The sequence below is a fragment of the Pholis gunnellus genome (assembly GCF_910591455.1).
Source record: "Pholis gunnellus genome assembly, chromosome: 2".
Classification (NCBI taxonomy): Eukaryota; Metazoa; Chordata; class Actinopteri; order Perciformes; family Pholidae; genus Pholis; species Pholis gunnellus.
In genome coordinates, this window is record NC_136536.1 from 125,001 (window position 1) to 149,000 (window position 24,000).

Consider the following 24,000-nt stretch of genomic DNA (forward strand, 5'->3'; position numbering starts at 1 on the left):
GTTTGCAGTATGTAGTATGCAGTATGTAGTATGCAGTACGTTAGTATGCAGTATGTAGTATGCAGTATGTAGTATGCAGTACGTTAGTATGCAGTATGTAGTATGCAGTATGTAGTATGCAGTACGTTAGTATGCAGTATGTAGTATGCAGTATGTAGTATGCAGTATGTAGTATGCAGTACGTTAGTATGCAGTATGTAGTATGCAGTATGTAGTATGCAGTACGTTAGTATGCAGTATGTAGTTTGCAGTATGTAGTATGCAGTCTGTAGTATGCAGTACGTTAGTATGCAGTATGTAGTATGCAGTATGTAGTATGCAGTACGTTAGTATGCAGTATGTTAGTTTGCAGTATGTAGTAAGCAGTATGTAGTAAGCAGTATATACTGATTGAGTATGTAGTATGCAGTACGTTAGTATGCAGTACGTTAGTTTGCAGTATGTAGTAAGCAGTACGTTAGTTTGCAGTATGTAGTATGCAGTATGTAGTAAGCAGTATATACTGATTGAGTATGTAGTATGCAGTATATACTGATTGAGTATGTAGAATGCAGTACGTTAGTATGCAGTACATTAGTATGCAGTACGTTAGTATGCAGTACGTTAGTTTGCAGTATGTAGTATGCAGTATGTAGTATGCAGTACGTTAGTATGCAGTACGTTAGTATGCAGTACGTTAGTTTGCAGTATATAGTAAGCAGTACGTAGTAAGCAGTATATACTGATTGAGTATGTAGTATCAATACATACTGATCGAGCACACAGGATGCATACACCGATTGAGTATGTAGTATACAATCAACTAATCAACATCAGCTGTTCACTCACCACTTCCTGTTAGCATGGGTGGGAGGAGTTCTGGAGCAGGTGATTGACAGGTAATGCTTGTTGCTGTGACGACAGCGGGCTGAGGTGGGAGGAGCCCAAAGACGCAGGACAGAGACTCCGCCTCCGTGAGGGCGGGAAGCTGGACGACAGACAGCGTTACCTTGGAGATAAACATGTCTGATTATTGATTATTGATTATTGATTGCACTGCTACGCTGTACTGTGACTCATCAACACACACACACACACACACACACACACACACACACACCTGTGTACAGGTGGTGTGAACATACCTGCGTCTGCTCGTCTTTGCTCTGATTGGCCGGCGTCAGGCTCTGAACTGTCACACACTGATTGGTCGGTTCAAAGCTCCACAGCCAATGGTTGGGCTGCATATGACGACGACACTGATGTTCATGGGAACATCTGGACCCAAAAGATATGACATCATCAGAACTATTAAAGACAGAGAGACAGAGAGACAGACAGAGAGACAGACAGACACACAGACAGACAGACACACACACAGACAGACAGACACACAGACAGACAGACACACAGACAGACAGACAGACAGACACACAGACAGACACACACACAGACAGACAGACACACAGACAGACACACACACAGACAGACAGACACACAGACAGACACACACACAGACAGACAGACACACAGACAGACAGACACACAGACAGACACACACACAGACAGACAGACACACAGACAGACACACACACAGACACACACACACACAGACAGACAGACACACAGACAGACACACACACAGACACACACACACACAGACAGACAGACACACAGACAGACACACACACAGACAGACACACACACAGACCTACCTTCCCTCCAGGACACACCAGCCACAGTACGGGTCTCTGACAGAGAGACAGGACTGACAGTCTGTCTGTCTCTCACATGTGGACACAGGAACCTTCGACAGCTGAAAGACAGGAAACAGATCAGAGGTCAGTTTGATTTAATGTTCATGTTTAAATAAAATAAAATACACAGAGACAGACAGGAGAAGAGAGGGACAGAGAGACAGACAGGAGAAGAGAGGGACAGAGAGACAGACAGGAGAAGAGAGGGACAGAGAGACAGACAGGAGAAGAGAGGGACAGAGAGACAGGTGGAAGCTGTCTCACCCTTCTGTTGGTTAACACATAAACGTGCTGCTGGTTCTCGTCCAATAGGAGGTCGGCTCTGATGACACTCCCACTGTCCACTGACACGCTGCCGTACAGATCTCCTGACAAATCAGACCGCACCAACACCTGCAACACACACACACACACACACACACACACACACACACACATATGTGATCATGTTGTTTGTGTAGCAGATAATCAATATGTGGTGATCACAGAGACCACAGAAGAAGAAGGGTTGCTGCCACCAGGTGGAGCTGTTGTTCCAAATCACATGATCACTGATCAGCTGATGTCAGACTCCATGAGGAGCATCTCACTGTGTGTGTGTGTGTTACATATGTGTGTGTTATATGTGTGTGTGTTTATGTTACATATGCGTGTGTTACATGTGCGTGTGTTACATATGCGTGTGTTACATGTGCGTGTGTTACATATGCGTGTGTTACATGTGCGTGTGTTACATATGCGTGTGTTACATGTGCGTGTGTTACATATGCGTGTGTTACATGTGCGTGTGTTACATGTGCGTGTGTTACATGTGCGTGTGTTACATGTGCGTGTGTTACATGTGCGTGTGTTACATGTGCGTGTGTTACATGTGCGTTAAGGAGCCTGTTTGAGTTAAACAGAATCTTGATTCTTCCTGTTAATATTTAATCACACACACACTAACACACAGTGAATGTTTCAGGGGCATCCTGCTGGGTCGTTACCCATAGTGCACCTGGGGGACCAATAACCAATGAACAACAGTCTGAGCACGTTCCCTTGTGACATCCTCCTCCACCCCCCCAAGCTAAGCGTATGTTAGTCCACACACACACACACACACACACAGTTTATGTACGCGTTGTTTTGTTGATAAAGAGCTGCAGGCTACAAACTGCTGTTCAGTGTGTGTGTGTGTGTGTGTGTGTGTCTGTGTGTGTGTGTCTAATGCTGTGTTCACACCAAACGCTCAGCAACACGCCGGGGACCATTTGTGGTCAATTCCCTGGAGAGGGCGCGTGTTTTAACGCCCTGGAAGCCGTTCGACTGTCCGCAATTTATTTCCGCCATCAACCAAGGAAAGAATCACCTCTTCCTGCTCAGTACGTGTTGTGGAAGTCCAGATATCAGAGAAACTAAACGCCGTCATGTCTGGTTCATTACATAGTCTGGAGGAGCTCCATGGATTCTATCGAGCTGTGTTCACTGTGTCTAGCGAGCCACAACGTCGGCTCTTTACTACAGCTCTATGAACACAAAATAAACTGATTTTGCTGTGATTTAATTGCAATAAACTCCAAAATAACTACGTAATGATGCTGATTTGGGAAAAAGTCTGAATTCATGTTTTGATAGTTCTCTCCGCAAGATAAATAACTTTTTTAATGTTTGTTTTTCTCAATGGAGCTCAGATTGATCGGTGCTAGGCTATGCTAACATTGTAGCAGCTCCATCAACACTCAACATAACGTCATCTAGACGTAAATACGGCAGCGTCTGTTCATAGTTTGCACCGTATGGTTTACACACACACATGTATACACATAGTTTGGTCTCTTTGATATGAGGGATCGTAGAGCTCTGGGTGAACACAGACGGATACAGGATTTGTTTCCTGATTCGACAACGGCAGGAAGTCACTGATGACAGGAGAAACATCTCAACGCTGATTGGCATTTCGATTGCCATGGATGCCAGTGATGACAGCCGAGCCTCCCCAGTTGCGTTTCTGGAATAGTTTTGATGCCTTTTAGGGCTGAAAATGTCCGCTCGACAGACGCAGTCGATATCGGGATCATCACTGCCAAACATGCCGGGGCGTAAAGTTGACGCAAGCTCTCCACCAGATCTTTCTGCTGAAGGAAAGCCAGCAGGTCAGCAGGGCTTTTTCCTTCAGAGTCAGCCATGGCGTACATGACAGTCAGTTCTGTTTTAAGCCGTGTCAGGTCATCAAACAGAGATCCGTGACTCTGCGTTAGGTTGGAGAAGGCCGAATCCGGGAATTTCTTCCGATATGCCTCAAACTGCTGGGGGTCGAGGAGGGAGAGGAACGTTAACTTCTCGCGGTCTTTGAACCGATATCGTACCTGGGCAAGAATGTGTTCCAAGATATCGCTGTGGAGTTTCTGGTACCGTGCACCAATGTTTCCCTGCGCTCTCCGTGCACTTGGGGCACCTGTTTCACGCACAGTGGACTCAAAAATGTCAGCAAACGACAGAACTGTACGTCCAGTTTTCTGTTCTATACTCCAAACAGCACATCCGAATACTCAAAACTCTCATGGAAAGTGGACAGCAAAAAACAAAACTCAAAGTTCTCCAGGTGGGCTTTGTATCCGTCAGCACAGCGAACAGATTCATCGTCGTACTCGTCATGGTGCTCCAGAATGTGCTGAAAAAGCTCCTGCAGGGCGGCTCTCTTTTCAAAGACCGTGTTGACCGGTCTGGAGCTATAATGCCACCGTGTTGGTGCCACACCAGGAAGACGCCGCTGGCAGATCTCGTCGAGCAGCTGTGAGCACTTTGGGGACCTGGAGAAATAAAAATATTCTACATTCTCTCAGCGTTGAGAACCCTTGAGTCAGCACTGAAGTCAGCCGATGGGCATAGCAGTGTAGAAATAAAGCCAGAGGAGCCTTCTCTTTCACTTTAGCCTCCACTCCATTAAGTCCAGATGCCATGACCATCAAAACACTGAGCCACGACTTTGTCCAGACAATCGTGGTCCTCCAGGAATCGGATGAGAAGAGCAGCAATGTCATCGGCTCTCTTGTTGCCGGCAACGTCGTCAAATCTGACAAACCTTTCCTTGACGCCGGTATCTGTCACATAACGTGCCAGCTGCGCTCTACTGCTCACGTCAGTGGTTTCGTCCACCATAACAGCGACAAAGGGCGCTTGATTTATCTATCAGTCTTTTCAGTATTTGCCTATTCTTCTTAACTTTTTCGTTGTGGAGCTCCGTTTCCCTGCGAACTTGTTCGTTGATCTGGAGATCCACTCGGGTCCCTCCAAATGTTTTCAAGAGCGCCGTAGCTTGTACGTGTCCCGCCGTACTTTGGTGTCGTGTAGCGGCCTTACTCAGGCAGCTCAGGTTACGACATCCAGCATGGCTCCATACACCGAGACGTTCAGTCGCAAATAACAGATCATTCCCAGCAATACAATTTACAGCTCTTCTCCGAACCTGTCCGCCAGGAATACCGTTCATAGTTTGCGGACTGAAAGTGGCGCACAAATCCTTTTCCTGGCTGGTCAGGGCTGCTAGCTGTGGGGTCGTTTCTTACTGTCCAGTTTGTTCAGAAATGTCCTTCTTGAGAAAAGCGTTCCCAGTAACTCCGCCACTAAATCCGTTTCTCCTCCTCCTTCCACCATTTGATGTTAAAAAAACAAAGCTCGGTAAAAAAAACTAAAAATGACATAATTTGTTGCATAACTTTCCACTTGAATTCTGACTGCTACAACCTGAGTTCTGCTAGCAAGCATAAGTTTCACTTTAGTCACGTGCTCGACCACTGACCAATCACAGCTCACTCTGCACCTCACGGCAGAGCTGCACCTGGACTCTGAGCTGCACGTAATGCTGACGTAGCTGTAGGCCAGCTAGCAGCTCTGACACGTCAAAGAATACGCCCAACATGTCAAACTAAAGATCTGATTGGTTGAAGACTATGCCAATCAACAACATCGTCCCCATTCACTTAACCTGCACATGGATTCACTGGTGAGTCTGCAGGCCTGGGGCCTCTCTTCTACCTAGAGACACAGAGGTGAACTCTGATTGGATCAAAGCTCTACTTAAAACAAGCTGCACTGAAGCAGAGCAGCTGAGGAGCACAGTAGCTGTGCAATGAGAACATAAGATAATGGGAAAAATATCTTTATAAATTATAATACATGTAAGAAAAAATGTAATGTATTTTAGAAAAGTATTAAATTATAAAATAGCTATAACTTTGTGATTCTGTTTAGGCCAGCAGAGAAGGCTTTGCAGGCCCTGATGGCCACCACTGGTGTGAACGCAGCATAAGTGTTCCCAGCTGATCATTCAGAGAAGTTATAAACCGTTCAGATACAGACATTAAATATGACCTCATCATTTAATTCCCGACCAACAGGAGCACTGGACTGAACCCCAAACAGAGTGACTGAAGGACGACCCATTACACCAATAATACTGTGATGTCACATCTCAATACTGTGATGTCACGTCTCAATACTGTGATGTCACGTCTCAATACTGTGATGTCACGTCTCAATACTGTGATGTCACGTCTCAATACTGTGATGTCACGTCTCAAATGAGACGAGTTGTGAGACGAGAACAACAAAAGCACTCCCATGTCTGTAAATATGAAGCTACAGCAAGCAGCTGGTTAGCTTAGCTTAGCATAAAGACTGAAAGAAGGTGAAACAGCTAGCTTAGCATGAAGACTGAAAGAAGGGGAAAGGGTTAGCTTAACTTAGCATAAAGAGTGCTACCTTGTGCAGTCGCCCCTCTCCATCTCCCAGGAAGGCGATGGTGTGTCCAGCCTCCGTTGCCGTGGTGACGGCAGTCAGCTGGGTGGTGGAGGTGAAAGTGGGCGTGGCCTGCAGCGGCACAGTGCTGGCGATGGGGTTAGGGGTGTGTTCCCCCCCACAGGGGTACTCTGACAGAGAGTTCTGGTTATAAACAACAACAAGAACATTATTATCATAAACAACATTATTATTGTTATTATAAACAACATTATTGTTATAATAGTTAAACACATAATTCAGGTTGAAAGTAACAGTTTAACAGCTGGTAGTAAATCAGACTATGAATGTGTTTAAACTAGTGCTGGGCAACGATTAACGATGTGATTATTATACATATTACAAACTAAACACTTTAAAAACTCTAAAACATAATTTAAATGAATCATTTTGAATGAATTATTGTTGGTATGTTGGTCAGACACTATGCAGTGCTGATTAGCGTAATATGTGTGGTGTTTGTTATAAATGTACGTTGGTACATAGAGGGTGATGAGAAGCTGTACATGGAGGGACTTAGGACCCAGGGGAATGTAGGTGAAGGAAACAGGAAGAGACGGAGGAGACGCCACACAAACAGCTGTTCACCGCTCGCTGCCGGCTGGTCGGCCGGTTAACTTGTGTTAAAAATGTCCGCTTAATAATAAAAAAAGAAAATGCGTTAACGCGCGATAAAATAATTGTCGGCGTTAATTAATGAATGTGTTAAATGCGTTAACTTGCCCAGCACTAGTTTAAATTAATATTATTATTAATAACAGTGATAGATGTTTGTTTTCTTATAGAAGACACTTTATCTATCACATTAATATGATGATATTTTAATATTTTAACTTTCGCTTTCAGCTGCAACCATGTGTGTGTGTGTGTGTGTGTGTGTGTGTGTGTGTGTGTGTGTGTGTGTGAGAGACAGCTGTCTGATGATAAATCCAGCTGCAGAAGATAACAGCTCTAAACCACACACGTACACACACACACACACACACACACACACACACACACACACACACACACACACACAGTATTAAGGTCAGCAGTGAGACAGATGTGACCAGCGACAATTTCTGACCAAACCAGCTGTTAATCTGCACGTGATCGATCAATGATGATGTCACACTAAAAGTATGTGTGCGTGTGTGTGTATATATGTCTGTGTATGTGTGTATATGTGTGTGTGTGTGTGTGTACCTTGGGTAGCTTCAGACATTTTGATGAAACCGCGTATTCGATGTAAGCCTCTTCCTGTCCTCCGCTGCCTCGTCCTCCTTCAGTGTAACACACTTCCTGTGCTCGCCTCAACATGGCGTCCAGCTCCGCCATCCCATAAACACACAGCGCAGAGCGATTGGTCGCTACGGGCGTGGACGCTTGTCCCGCCGCCATGACGACGAAGAGAGCGGGCTCACCTGCGTGGCTCCCTAGCCCCGCCCCCTGAGCCAGGTTGTATCCGCTGCACATCAGAGGAACCTCCACATAGGAGTAGAAGCTTCGGTCTGAGGAGCAGAGCCGGGACGCGTAGGTCCGGTACTCTTTCTTGTGCCACATGTCCCGCCGAGAGAACAGGAAGTACACGTGGTTGTTGTGGGCGACGGCCTTCACGAAGTGGTTGTTGTACTCGGAGTAACTTCCTACGACCAGTTTACCAAGCTCCTCCTCCTGAGAGAACGCACGGCGGGGCGGCAGCACCGGGAACAGACGCCGCGTCGAGATTGGTGGGATGTCACCGGGACCTTTGCTGGTGTAGCCTCGACCAACCAGCATCAAGTGTAGCACGCCGCTAGCCCCGCCTCCTTCCTGTTTGTTTTCTGTGGTTATCACCACGGCGACGGTGGAGACTCGGGGGTCGTTGGCGGCGACATACTGAGTGTCCACCGGGTTAGAGGTCTGATAGAGGAGCTGAGATATGTTGGATAGACTCCTACAGACAAGAGAAGAAGAAAGGTCACACAGGTACTAACACCTGGACAGAGCAACAGGTATAACAGGTACTAACACCTGGACAGAGGAACAGGTATAACAGGTACTAACACCTGGACAGAGTAACAGGTGACACAGGTACTAACACCTGGACAGAGCAACAGGTCACACAGGTACTAACACCTGGACAGAGCAACAGGTCACACAGGTACTAACACCTGGACAGAGTAACAGGTCACACAGGTACTAACACCTGGACAGAGCACCAGGTCACACAGGTACTAACACCTGGACAGAGTAACAGGTCACACAGGTACTAACACCTGGACAGAGCACCAGGTCACACAGGTACTAACACCTGGACAGAGTAACAGGTCACACAGGTACTAACACCTGGACAGAGTAACAGGTCACACAGGTACTAACACCTGGACAGAGGAACAGGTATAACAGGTACTAACACTTGGACAGAGTAACAGGTCACACAGGTACTAACACCTGGACAGAGTAACAGGTCACACAGGTACTAACACCTGGACAGAGCAACAGGTCACACAGGTACTAACACCTGGACAGAGCAACAGGTCACACAGGTACTAACACCTGGACAGAGCAACAGGTCACACAGGTACTAACACCTGGACAGAGCAACAGGTCACACAGGTACTAACACCTGGACAGAGCAACAGGTCACACAGGTACTAACACCTGGACAGAGCAACAGGTCACACAGGTACTAACACCTGGACAGAGCAACAGGTCACACAGGTACTAACACCTGGACAGAGTAACAGGTCACACAGGTACTAACACCTGGACAGAGCAACAGGTCACACAGGTACTAACACCTGGACAGAGTAACAGGTCACACAGGTACTAACACCTGGACAGAGCAACAGGTCACACAGGTACTAACACCTGGACAGAGCAACAGGTCACACAGGTACTAACACCTGGACAGAGTAACAGGTCACACAGGTACTAACACCTGGACAGAGGAACAGGTATAACAGGTACTAACACCTGGACAGAGTAACAGGTGACACAGGTACTAACACCTGGACAGAGTAACAGGTCACACAGGTACTAACACCTGGACAGAGCAACAGGTATAACAGGTACTAACACCTGGACAGAGCAACAGGTCACACAGGTACTAACACCTGGACAGAGCAACAGGTCACACAGGTACTAACACCTGGACAGAGCAACAGGTCACACAGGTACTAACACCTGGACAGAGTAACAGGTCACACAGGTACTAACACCTGGACAGAGTAACAGGTATAACAGGTACTAACACCTGGACAGAGGAACAGGTATAACAGGTACTAACACCTGGACAGAGGAACAGGTATAACAGGTACTAACACCTGGACAGAGCAACAGGTCACACAGGTACTAACACCTGGACAGAGTAACAGGTCACACAGGTACTAACACCTGGACAGAGCAACAGGTCACACAGGTACTAACACCTGGACAGAGCAACAGGTCACACAGGTACTAACACCTGGACAGAGCAACAGGTCACACAGGTACTAACACCTGGACAGAGCAACAGGTCACACAGGTACTAACACCTGGACAGAGCAACAGGTCACACAGGTACTAACACCTGGACAGAGTAACAGGTATAACAGGTACTAACACCTGGACAGAGCAACAGGTCACACAGGTACTAACACCTGGACAGAGTAACAGGTCACACAGGTACTAACACCTGGACAGAGCAACAGGTCACACAGGTACTAACACCTGGACAGAGCAACAGGTCACACAGGTACTAACACCTGGACAGAGCAACAGGTATAACAGGTACTAACACCTGGACAGAGTAACAGGTATAACAGGTACTAACACCTGGACAGTGTGAGGAACAGCTTCAAACTGACGACATCATATAAACTGAGTTACCTTTTATCACAGATCCCTTGAAAGAGTGAACCACAGACAATCAGGCTCCCAGGCTCCGCCCCATGCCCCGCCTCCACCAGCAGCAGTTTGTTATGGTTGTGAGTGGGCGTGGCCGAGGGGCATTCCTGTGGGACGATGGGGGGGAGGCAGTCCGGGGAGTCCAGGTGAGGGCCGGTCCTCACGTGTGACATCACCTCCAGGTCAGAGGTCAGCTGGTACAGGTGGTTGACTCCGCCCACATAGAGATGCCCCGCCTCCAGCACCAGGTGAGAGAGGGGGGCTCCATGCTCCTCCACCCACCACACCAAGGCGTCTGAGGTCACAATGACATCAGCAGGGTGGGAGATAGAGGGGGGGAGAAGGAGGACGAGGAGGAGGAGCAGTGATGGGGGGATGGAGGAGGCCAACATGGCTGCTCCTCTTTACCTGTAACAGGTGAGAGAAAGAGAGAGATGGTAAACTCAGCAGAGCAGCATGTGTATTAAAACAGCATCAGATATATATATATAAAGTTAATTTATTCATTCAAATGTTTTGTTTTGTTCAAGATTCCAAAAGACAAAAGACATCTTCAAACGTGTATTCTTCTCAGAGAAGCAGAAACTGATATGAGATCTGATTCACCTGTCAACACACCTGGCAGGTGAACCATATACAATATACAGTATACATATATATATATATATATAGTATATATCTATATAGAGAGGATGAACCCCCAGGAGGAAGTGCTTCAGACTCTCCTGATCCTAATCAGCTTCAAACTCAAACTCGTCTTTTCTTTAAATATACTCCTTTCAACCAGAAACCACCGAGACTCAGAAACCCTTTTTGTTTTAGGAGTATTCTGAGATTTTTGATCATCAAGGCTCTTCTGAATCAAAGTTAAATATCATACCTCATATATCTGATATATCTGATATATCTGATATACCTGATATACCTCATATATCTGATATACCTGATATACCTCATATACCTCATATACCTCATATATCTGATATACCTCATATATCTGATATACCTCATATATCTGATATACCTCATATCTCATATACCTCATATCTGATATACCTCATATACCTCATATATCTGATATACCTCATATACCTCATATACCTCATATCTGATATACCTCATATACCTCATATATCTGATATACCTCATATACCTCATATATCTCATATATCTGATATACCTCATATACCTCATATATCTGATATACCTCATATATCTGATATACCTCATATACCTCATATATCTGATATACCTCATATACCTCATATATCTGATATACCTCATATACCTCATATATCTCATATATCTGATATACCTCATATACCTCATATATCTGATATACCTCATATATCTGATATACCTCATATACCTCATATATCTGATATACCTCATATACCTCATATATCTGATATACCTCATATATCTCATATATCTGATATACCTCATATACCTCATATATCTGATATACCTCATATACCTCATATATCTGATATACCTCATATATCTCATATATCTGATATACCTCATATACCTCATATATCTGATATACCTCATATACCTCATATATCTGATATACCTCATATACCTCATATATCTCATATGATATGAGATATATTTTTCATGTCCACACTGAATTAATGTGATACCAAAGAGCCTGACAGAGCAGAAAAGAGTTTACTCTGTAAAACCTGAGGCTCTTTGTGATCAATAATCAGAGTGTTGATTCAGGTTCTTGTTGTTGTTGTTGTTTGTTGGTTAACAGACAGAGAACAGTGAATTGAAAACGCTGCATGTTCCTCTGGCACAAAACGCTATTCATCTCTCTCTCTCCTGATTAACTCGTGCTCGCTCGACCATCCCTCCCTCCTGCTGCGTGTCGGTTCAGAAACTCTCTGTCTAACTCGCCCCAGTGCATGCTGGGAAACACCCAGAGAGGCCTCAGGACACACACACACACACACACAAGGGCGCACGCACACAGGAACACACACACAGAGTCAGTGTGTCTCTATGGTAATAACTTCCTCCTTCAGCCTGATGGAGAGGGAGAGGTTCATCTGTAATTCATAGAGCTGAACAGACAGACAGGCAGACAAACAGGCAGACAGACAGACAGACAGACAGACAGACAGACAGGCAGGCAGCTGTAGGTTGTCAGAAAGTAAAATGAGTTTAAAGTTGGAACAAAGAGAATCTGAGAAGGACAGAAGAAGGACGGGGGGGGAGGGTGTAAAGAGAGCTGGAGGCGATGAAGTGTTAAACTCAAAAATGAGGAAAAAGACTCAGAAAGAGAAAATAAATTCATGTTTGATCTGCTGAACTCAGTCTGTCAGTCTGTCTGAAAGTAAAAGCTGAATCTTAAGTTCTACGAGCACAGGAATCTATCTTACACTCTCTTTAGGTAGTAGAGGCGAGGCCTCTTGGTGGGTTTGGGTTAGGCTCCACCTGTGTTCATAGAACTGGGATTACAATATCTTTAATTTGGTTCAAACTCACAGGCTCCGCCTCCGACTGGACTGTCTGGGTACAGTGGGGCAGATGGACCACACTGATCCTGACCGGCTAGAGGTTCACATACTTCTTAATAACCTCTGAGCACGCCCAGCCCTGCAGGGGTCAAAAGACAAGCAGTAGACATCCTGCACACCAGCTTCCCTTGTCCCTCAAAGAGCACACAAACACAAAAACCCAGAAGACCAGCAGCTCTGTGTTGTTCCAGACGGACAGGAAGAACTACTTAAGTTCTTTGGAGCCCCTCTGAGATGGTCTGACAGGGCGGCTGGTTCACAGACTCTCTACATAGAGGTCAGTGCGAGCAGCAGAGCTCCTTCAGAGAGGCTCCAGAGGCTCAAAGGGAGTTCCCTCTGTGGGAAGGAGGAGGCCCGCATCACTGGTCTCCTGACCCCCTGCAAGAACCTCTTCATCACTGGTCTCCTGACCCCCTGCAAGAACCTCTTCATCACTGGTCTCCTGACCCCCTGCAAGAACCTCTTCATGAGAGGGTGTCCAAAGACCCGTCTGTTGCCAAAACCCTCTCGGTAGAAATGGCTGCTGTTGACACGTTGCAGTTGCATGAGACGCCCTTTATTCATCAAACACTGTAGAAATAAGAGAATAGACCCAACTGCACATGACATGAGATCCGGCCACACACCAGCGTTTGGAACCGGTCCTGGTTGAACCAGCTCACACCCTGATGGGAGGAGCTATTATGCAAGGTAACACCTGCCCATCAGGACTTTAACTAACATCCATACAACATTCATATGGGGTTACCCAAGAACACATCGACATAAACCAGCGGAGCCGGGGATCGATCTACCGATCCTCTGATTGAAGGACGACTTGCTCTACTATTGAGCCACAGTCTTCCAAGATGTTCTGCACATCCTGGATATACATTCCAGCCCCTTTAAGCATCATCTTCTCAGGAGCCAAGTCAGTCTCTTCGGAGACCTTCAAGACCTTTTGAAACCTTCTCATGAACCAGTGAAACCACCTCCAAAACCTCTAGAACCTACTTGTGGTCTTCTGGTACCTCCTCAAGGACTACGCTAACCAAGGATCACTAGAAACCCCTCAGCAACCTGGAACATCGTCAAAGACCTCCGGTATCTTCTGAAGGAAACATGGAAGTGGAGCAGACCCCATTAAGCCCAGTCCAGACTAGAGAGGTTGAGGCTGGTTTCAGAAGGTAAGGGTCGTAACCTGTTTCAGCAGCCAATCAGCTCGTAGTAGAGTCAGGTGGTCAGTGACATGAGAGGAGGTGCTGTGAGGAGGTGCTGTGAGGAGAGATCTCTGTCTCCAGCCTCAACATTCTCAGCCCTCTCAGTTTTTATATTTCTTTCTTTCATCACTGGAAATAAAACTGGAGCAAGTATCATCACCATCATTCACATTTTAAGACGCTACAAATAATATCAGCTGCAAAAAAAGCCTGATAAGCCAAGTACAGAAAGTCGTTGCTATGGAGACGATAGACTGTCTCCTTTAGTGGAAGTGGTGTGAACTGGCCCTGTAACATCCTCTACAACCCCTAGAACCTTCCTGTGAAGACAAAACTTTATTATTAAAAAGACGGTATGTGTGTAGCGTCTGTTGACACGCCGTCACTGAGACGAGATAAACTGGGGAACAAAACGTTTGAAGCTTAGTGATGCTGATCAATCTGTGTTATTTGGTGCGTTTTTGTTGAACATTCAGCAGTTTACTTTGTTAAACGTAGCAGTTTGTGCCTCAAACCCTGCCCCCCCCACTTCCTCTCTGTATGTAAATTAACAGGCTGCTTTCAACACGTCGAGGTGATGATTATAGGCTGCCTCACCTCAGGCGTGCGTGCACACACACACACACACCTCCACCCCCATATTATCTCTGTGGTTTGCTGCTGACTCTTCAAAGACACCAAAGACTCCAACACACACAGCTGTGAGAGTGTGTGTGTGTGTGTGCAGTTAAATGTCTTCTCTTTGTTCGTTTCTTCCTCTTCTCTTGGGGACTCTCCCTCACTGTGTCCTACTTTCTCTCAGTCGTTCTCCAACTAACTGACCTGCACACAGCAGATGTGGGCGTGGTCAGTGTTCATTATCAATGTTCCTTATTGGTTGTTTTGTTGAATAAATAGTTTACACTGATATCACAGAGGGAATGTCTAGAGAGCCGCTGGTTCTAATCTACTGAAGTAGCACATCATAGGACATGATGAAGACCAGAGAGAGATGACATACAGCATGAAGTCATGATTTAACATGAGATCATGATTTAACATGAGATCATGACGTCATGAGATAACATGAGATCATGAGGTCATGAGATAACATGAGATCATGAGGTCATGAGATAACATGAGGTCATAAGACAACATGAGATCATGAGGTCATGAGATAACATGAGATCATGAGGTCATGAGATAACATGAGGTCATGAGTTAACATGAAATCATGAGGTCATGAGATAACATGAGGTCATAAGATAACATGAGGTCATAAGATAACATGAGATCATGAGGTCATGAGATAACATGAGATCATGAGGTCATGAGATAACATGAGGTCATAAGATAACATGAGATCATGAGGTCATGAGATAACATGAGATCATGAGGTCATGAGATAACATGAGGTCATGAGTTAACATGAAATCATGAGGTCATGAGATAACATGAGGTCATAAGATAACATGAGATCATGAGATCATGAGGTCATATGATAACATGAGATCATGAGGTCATGAGTTAACATGAGGTCATGAGATAACATGAGATAACATGAGATCATGAGGTCATGAGATCATGAGGTCATGAGATAACATGAGATAACATGAGATCATGAGGTCATGAGATAACATGAGGTCATGAGATAACATGAGATCATGAGGTCATGAGATAACATGAGATCATGAGGTCATGAGATAACATGAGATAACATGAGGTCATGAGATAACATGAGGTCATGAGATGACATGAGGTTAGATCACTAACACACAGAACTATCTATTGGACATAATAAGTACTGAACAGAGCAGGGCTGCAACTAACGATTATTTTAATAATCGATTAATCTGTCGATTACTTCTTCGATTAATTTATTAATCGGATAAAAAAACAAAGCATTAACTTCCAACCGAAAAAATGGCGTGACGCTGTGGCGCGATAGCCTATCAGCATTGAGATGTTTCTCCTGTCATCAGTGACTTCCTGCCGTTGTTGAATCAGGAAATAAATCCTGTATCCGTCTGTGTTCACCCAGAGCTCTACGATCCCTCACATCAAAGAGACCAAACTATGTGTATACATGTGTGTGTGTAAACCATACGGTGCAAACTATGAACAGACGCTGCCGTATTTACGTCTAGATGACGTTATTGTGAGTGTTGATGGAGCTGCTACAATGTTAGCATAGCCTAGCACCGATCAATCTGAGCTCCATTGAGAAAACAAGTACAAATGGGCATCATTACGTAGTTATTTCTGAGTCCCTTTTTGTCGGTTTATTGCCGTTAAATCACAGCCAAGTCAGTTTATTGTGTGTTCATACAGCTGTAGTAAACAGACGTGTGGCTCGCTAGACACAGTGAGCTCGATGAAATCCACGGAGCTCCTCTGGACTATGTTATGAACCAGACATGACGGCGTTTAGTTCCCCGTGATATCTGGACTTCCACAACACGTACTAGGCAGAAATAGAGGTGATTTTTCCATGTTGATGGCGGACAGTTGAACGGCTTTCAGGCCGATAAGCCACGCCCCCTCTCCGGCACGTCCAGCGCGATTCAGCGAATGAACACAAATAGTCGCCGGAGACCGGCGGCGCGAATGACGCGATTAACGCGATTCGCGCCGCGTTCATCGCGTTTGGTGTGAACACGGCATTTATAAGTACCAAGTACCACACGCAATACTGTGATTACTCAGTAGAAGTACTCAGTACTAGACTGGATAATATCATTAGAATAACTCAGTACTACATGCAGTAATATCTATAAGAAGTAATCAGTACTATATGCAGTACTTCCATGTGACTCAGTTCTTTGTCTTTGTTTTTCTTACTTTTCCTTCTTTGTCTTTTTTCCTGCTTCAGGATTATTTTGTCGTTTGTTCTGCTTTATTATTATTCACACACACACACACACACACACACACACACACACACACACACACTCCCCTGGTGAGCTCATGAATATTTTTCGGTGCTCAGAGAGATGAGGATAGGGACGAGGGAAAGTGACAACTGTGACACACACACACACACACACACACACACACACCCGCTGTGATGTAATGTGTGTGTGTGTGTGTGTGTCACAGTTGTCAGAAAATAAGATTTTCCAAAAGGGCATTTTTCAGTTTGTGTGAGTCACAGAGCAGACTGTACACACACCTTCATCATCATCATCATCATCCCAACAGGAAGTCAATTTGTTGCCGTGGTGACACAATGAGCCATTTAAACACAAACACCTCATCCTCTCTCATTGCCGTGGTTGCCATGGAGACGAAGGGGCGTGGCATGTTCAAGATATTATTGGTTGTGGTTCAATGAGGTTCAGGTGTTCCTGAACGTGATCCAGATCTCCATATAAACCCAGTCCTCATGAGCTACCACCTCCTTTTGTTGTTCTTGTTGTTTTTCCTTCTTCTAGAACTTCCTGTAATTCGTCTACATCCCCAAACAAGTTCTGAAACCAGAAACACACTAAACCATGTTTCACAGTGATCCGGTCCTGTCTGGTCCTGTTTGGTCCTGTTTGGTCCTGTTTGGTCCTGTCTGGTCCTGTCTGGTCCTGTTTGGTCCTGTCTGGTCCTGTTTGGTCCTGTCTGGTCCTGTCTGGTCCTGTCTGGTCCTGTTTGGTCCTGTTTGGCCCTCTGGTCCTGTCTGGTCCTGTTTGGTCCTGTCTGGTCCTGTCTGGTCCTGTTTGGTCCTGTCTGGTCCTGTCTGGTCCTGTCTGGTCCTGTTTGGTCCTGTTTGGTCCTGTCTGGTCCTGTTTGGTCCTGTCTGGTCCTGTCTGGTCCTGTCTGGTCCTGTTTGGTCCTGTCTGGTCCTGTCTGGTCCTGTTTGGTCCTGTCTGGTCCTGTCTGGTCCTGTCTGGTCCTGTCTGGTCCTGTTTGGTCCTGTTTGGCCCTCTGGTCCTGTCTGGTCCTGTTTGGTCCTGTCTGGTCCTGTCTGGTCCTGTTTGGTCCTGTCTGGTCCTGTCTGGTCCTGTCTGGTCCTGTTTGGTCCTGTTTGGTCCTGTCTGGTCCTGTTTGGTCCTGTCTGGTCCTGTCTGGTCCTGTCTGGTCCTGTTTGGTCCTGTCTGGTCCTGTCTGGTCCTGTCTGGTCCTGTCTGGTCCTGTCTGGTCCAGGGAGGTTTCACACCTGTAATTTTGATTTGGATCAAATTGAAAAGTCTGAAAGTCCGGACCACATGAGGTCCTGCTTCACTTCCAGCTCTACAGGTTTAAAGGAACCACATGTTCCTCTTTCAGGTTGGATCCAACATTTACAACAGAATCCAGAAAGACTCCATGGGCCTGCAGGACCCGGTTTATAGTAGTTTATAGTTTATAGTTTGGGTCCTGGTCCCTGATCTCAGGGTGGTGCCCCGTTATTATTAATAACTGTTAAGAATCTTACTGACATTAATAATTCTATTGATGTCAAACATTTAGTTTTTCATATTTGCTGATAACCAAACGCGCTCCTGATAGATCTCAACAAGAACTTCATGAAGAGAACTCACTTTAGAGTTTTGAAGACCTCATATAAAGGTCTGATACAGGATCCATTCAGGGTACCAGTGTCTGATGAAAGAGGTCACTACTGGACCTTCTACATCAGAGCTGCAGTCACTCTGAAGCTCCAGCAGTGGGACTCATGTGGACTCATGTGGACTCATGTGGACTCATGTGGACTCATGTGGGACACAATAACAGACTTCTCTTGGTCCTCAGCAGGTCTCTTTGTCTCGTTTGGAGCGGTTTCCGTTAGATTCTGGGTCGTTGTGTTCTGAATGGAGTTAATTCCTCTTTTCAGTGTGTCGGGTTTAGAACACAGAACCTTTAGAGCCCGTTTGTCTTGTAGCTGCTATTCCTGCCTCTCCGTCTCTAATCTGGATTAAAGCTTCTTGTGTTGACAGCAGATATAAACACACACACAGAGATGTTTGACAGGAGGATCAGATTAGAATAAGAAGAATTAGAGATTCCGTTAGGTTGAATCCAGGACAGAAGATCAGAATAATAAGTGAATAACAGCAGAGGCTCAGCCTGCAGGAGGGAAACATCAAAAGAATTAAAGGATGTAAACGTCTCTTCTCTCAAAGGAACAGTGAGGATCATCAACAACGTCCAGGAACTCATTGAGGACCACGTTGATCCAGAACGGAGGAACTGCACTTTTATTTGCTTTATCTTCATTAAAGCATTGCAATATTTTATCTAAAGAGGGTCACAGGACCGCTGTTCTGCTGGTTTAGAACATCACCACCACTACCTTCATTCCCACCAAACCAAAGTCAGAAATATGTTTCTTTTTTCTTCTTCTTCTAATTTAAACATGTAATATAATATATGTAATTTAATATAATACGTATATATAATGTGTGTAAACCTGTGACAAAGACAAAGAACGTTGTACCCTAAAGAAGTAGAACTCGTTTTACTGTCACCGGTTTCTTCATTGAAATAGTTTCACTGCCTTTGACCTTTGACCTCAGATCTACAAACGATACAAAGAATTCAAGCAAAGCATGATGAAAACCAGCACGCCATGATGACATCATCACGAGAAGACCACCGTGTTCTACAACATTATCTATAAGGAACGTGTAATATTGATGCTATATTTAATAATACTGAATAAAGATGAACCTGTGGTGAAGAAATATGAATTCATTCATTTTGGATTCAGCAAAGCTGAGTGAGCATAAACATCTGTTTCATTATACAGACGTCACACGAGGTTCAGAACCAGTTCTACTGTATTCTACTGTATTCTACTGTCAGTTTCTACTGTATTTTACTGTCAGTTTCTACTGTATTCTACTGTTAGAGTTTCTACTGTATTCTACTGTTAGAGTTTCTACTGTATTCTACTGTCAGTTTCTACTGTATTCTACTGTTAGAGTTTCTACTGTATTCTACTGTTAGAGTTTCTACTGTATTCTACTGTCAGTTTCTACTGTATTCTACTGTTAGAGTTTCTACTGTATTCTACTGTCAGAGTTTCTACTGTATTCTACTGTATTCTACTGCAGGGTTCTCTGCAGCAGGTTGATCTGAACAAACCCTCCATAAATTGAATACTGATCACTGCAAACATTAAATATTAATAACTACACTCAAACACTACAACACACACACACACACACACACACACACACAGTGAAGGAATTAGCATCAATATCATTACCGCCCATCACCTCTCACTGCTTGTTCGCACATTTCCCTCAGACACACATCTTTCTGAGTGTGTGTGTGTTTCTGGGTGTGTACGAATACATTATCACTGCAGCCTCCTCTTCAATTATCAGTGTGTGTGTGAGTGGGTTTGATCAGCTGATCACAGGTGTTCACCTCCACCTCACATCCACGCTGTTAACACACCTCAATGTTCACAGACATGTAACAAACTCACTGTAGTAAACAGTACTGACAGAAGGGGGTACAGTACTGACAGAAGGGGGTACAGTACTGACAGAGAGGGGTACAGTACTGACAGAGAGGGGTACAGTACTGACAGAAGGGGGTACAGTACTGACAGAGAGGGGTACAGTACTGACAGAGAGGGGTACAGTACTGACAGAGGGGGGTACAGTACTGACAGAGGGGGGTACAGTACTGACAGAGGGGGGTACAGTACTGACAGAGAGGGGTACAGTACTGACAGAGAGGGGTACAGTACTGACAGAGGGGGGTACAGTACTGACAGAGGGGGGTACAGTACTGACAGAGGGGGGGGGGGGGGGGGAGTCCTCATGTTCATTCACTGGATACAAAACCAACAACAACAGGACTCATCTGGACCCTCTTGACCTCCAGCTGAACACAAACCTCCAGACCAGTACAATTACTCACAATAAAAGTACTAATACAATACCACAGTGTAGTAATACTACAAAGCATTCATAATAATGAAGGACTCATAATTACAGAATCATTATTCTATATAATGTTGCAACTGGTAAAGTGGACCTCATTTTAGTGACTCACTGGTCCTCCTCACTGGTCCTCCTCACTGGTCCTCCTCACTGGTCCTCCTCACTGGTCTAACTCACTGGTCCTCCTCACTGGTTCTCCTCACTGGTCCTCCTCACTGGTCCTCCTCACTGGTCCTCCTCACTGGTCCTCCTCACTGGTCCTCCTCACTGGTCTAACTCACTGGTCCTCCTCACTGGTCCTCCTCACTGGTCCTCCTCACTGGTCCTCCTCACTGGTCCTCCTCACTGGTCCTCCTCACTGGTCTAACTCACTGGTCCTCCTCACTGGTCCTCCTCACTGGTCCTCCTCACTGGTCCTCCTCACTGGTCTAACTCACTGGTCCTCCTCACTGGTCTAACTCACTGGTCCTCCTCACTGGTTCTCCTCACTGGTCCTCCTCACTGGTCCTCCTCACTGGTCTAACTCACTGGTCCTCCTCACTGGTCCTCCTCACTGGTCTAACTCACTGGTCCTCCTCACTGGTCTAACTCACTGGTCCTCCTCACTGGTCTAACTCACTGGTCCTCCTCACTGGTCTAACTCACTGGTCCTCCTCACTGGTCCTCCTCACTGGTCTAACTCACTGGTCCTCCTCACTGGTCTAACTCACTGGTCCTCCTCACTGGTTCTCCTCACTGGTCCTCCTCACTGGTCCTCCTCACTGGTCTAACTCACTGGTCCTCCTCACTGGTCCTCCTCACTGGTCTAACTCACTGGTCCTCCTCACTGGTCTAACTCACTGGTCCTCCTCACTGGTCCTCCTCACTGGTCCTCCTCACTGGTCCTCCTCACTGGTCTAACTCACTGGTCCTCCTCACTGGTCTAACTCACTGGTCCTCCTCACTGGTCCTCCTCACTGGTCCTCCTCACTGGTCTAACTCACTGGTCCTCCTCACTGGTCCTCCTCACTGGTCCTCCTCACTGGTCCTCCTCACTGGTCTAACTCACTGGTCCTCCTCACTGGTCCTCCTCACTGGTTCTCCTCACTGGTCCTCCTCACTGGTCTAACTCACTGGTCTAACTCACTGGTTCTCCTCACTGGTCCTCCTCACTGGTCTAACTCACTGGTCTAACTCACTGGTTCTCCTCACTGGTTCTCCTCACTGGTCCTCCTCACTGGTCCTCCTCACTGGTCCTCCTCACTGGTCCTCCTCACTGGTCTAACTCACTGGTTCTCCTCACTGGTCCTCCTCACTGGTCCTCCTCACTGGTTCTCCTCACTGGTCCTCCTCACTGGTCCTCCTCACTGGTTCTCCTCACTGGTCTAACTCACTGGTCCTCCTCACTGGTCTAACTCACTGGTCCTCCTCACTGGTCCTCCTCACTGGTTCTCCTCACTGGTCCTCCTCACTGGTTCTCCTCACTGGTCCTCCTCACTGGTCCTCCTCACTGGTCCTCCTCACTGGTCTAACTCACTGGTCCTCCTCACTGGTCCTCCTCACTGGTCTAACTCACTGGTTCTCCTCACTGGTCCTCCTCACTGGTTCTCCTCACTGGTCCTCCTCACTGGTCCTCCTCACTGGTCCTCCTCACTGGTCTAACTCACTGGTTCTCCTCACTGGTTCTCCTCACTGGTCCTCCTCACTGGTCCTCCTCACTGGTCCTCCTCACTGGTCTAACTCACTGGTTCTCCTCACTGGTCCTCCTCACTGGTCCTCCTCACTGGTCCTCCTCACTGACTCACTAACAGAATGAGCCGTTGATGGTCTTCAGTGGTTCGGTGGTTAAACAGGTAAATCATGTTTATTAATATTTAATAACGAGTTGAACGTCATCGGCCTCTTTTTGTCTCACTCGTCTCATAAAGACATCAAATAATACAATGAAGGTGATATTTAGAGTTATGAAGTATTTGAGGTACTTTATTTGAGTATTTCCTTTTCTGTCATTGATACTTTAACATTTTAAATACAAACGATAATTACAGTTCAACCAGCTGCTCTCATGTTCATCAGTGATGAAGAACCGATGACGATGAGTGAAAACATTGATACAGAACGCTTTACTTCCTCCGTGAGCCTCCGATCAGACACATTCTATTCCTCACTGGTTCCCTTTGCTGTAAATGTCTTTTCTAGTTTTATGACATCATTACTAATATTTGTTAAAGATGTTCTCAAAGACAGACGTCTGTCAGAACCTTTAAGATCTGAAATGATGAACAGGAACGTTTCAGAAGCAGCAGAACTTCTTCACGTCTCTACCACCGTCTCATCACTGCTAATTCAATCACAGCGCAATTAAGGAGAGTCAGCTGTCAATCAAAGTCTCATCACAGAGAGAGAGAGAGAGAGAGAGAGAGAGAGAGAGAGAGAGACTTACTTCATTCAGGAAACAGTCCGTCTGTCTTTCATTCCAAAAAATAATGACGGCAAGAACGGAAAGAACCTGAACACCGAGAGAGAGAGAGAGAGAGAGAGAGAGAGAGAGGGGGATGAATGACTACCAATAGACAGATGGAGAGAGAGACAGAGAGGGGGGATGACAGGAGAGAGAGAGAGAGAGAGCAGCCGGTTGGATGGCTGTAATCCCATTATTGTGAACGACACATTGTTCTGTCAGAGAGAGGGCGAGAGACATTCAGACTCAGAGAGAGAGGGCGAGAGAGAGAGAGAGAGAGAGAGATTCAGACACAGAGAGTCCCAGCGGGAATAGAGGGGGCGGGGCTTAGATTTACAGATAAAGATGTGGGTGGGGTTAGAATCATTAATATTTAATCACTGGTTTGAGGCGTGAAGTTAGAGAGAGAAAGAGAAAGAGAGAGGAAGAGAGAGGGGGGGGGTAGTAAATCGGTATTTTATGGTTTCATCTGAAGGACACCACACACCTCTGACTGTCTAGGTCTATAAAACACTGTTTCTGTTACTGCATGTGAAACTGAAACCAGTCCAACAACAACTGAAAGCTGCAAAAACAAACCAACATCACAACGTTTTAGTGTTTGACAATCGGAGAGAA

At 45.8% G+C, this 24,000-nt stretch overlaps 1 protein-coding gene across 2 annotated transcripts in view; it reads right to left on the bottom strand.

The window, feature by feature from the left end:
- plxnb3 (plexin B3) overlaps window positions 1–24,000 on the bottom strand; it is a 70,023-nt gene that overhangs the window by 23,094 nt on the left and 22,929 nt on the right. For both annotated transcript variants that reach the window (XM_079176526.1, XM_079176527.1), the window contains exons 3-9: window positions 10,350–10,775; window positions 7,704–8,433; window positions 6,480–6,659; window positions 2,001–2,129; window positions 1,695–1,795; window positions 1,125–1,257; window positions 829–988 (exon numbers count right to left, since the gene is read on the bottom strand). In XM_079176526.1, the coding sequence (XP_079032652.1) occupies window positions 829–988; window positions 1,125–1,257; window positions 1,695–1,795; window positions 2,001–2,129; window positions 6,480–6,659; window positions 7,704–8,433; window positions 10,350–10,759 (1,843 nt within the window). In that variant the 5' untranslated portion in view covers window positions 10,760–10,775. The remainder of the gene's footprint in view (window positions 1–828; window positions 989–1,124; window positions 1,258–1,694; window positions 1,796–2,000; window positions 2,130–6,479; window positions 6,660–7,703; window positions 8,434–10,349; window positions 10,776–24,000) is intronic.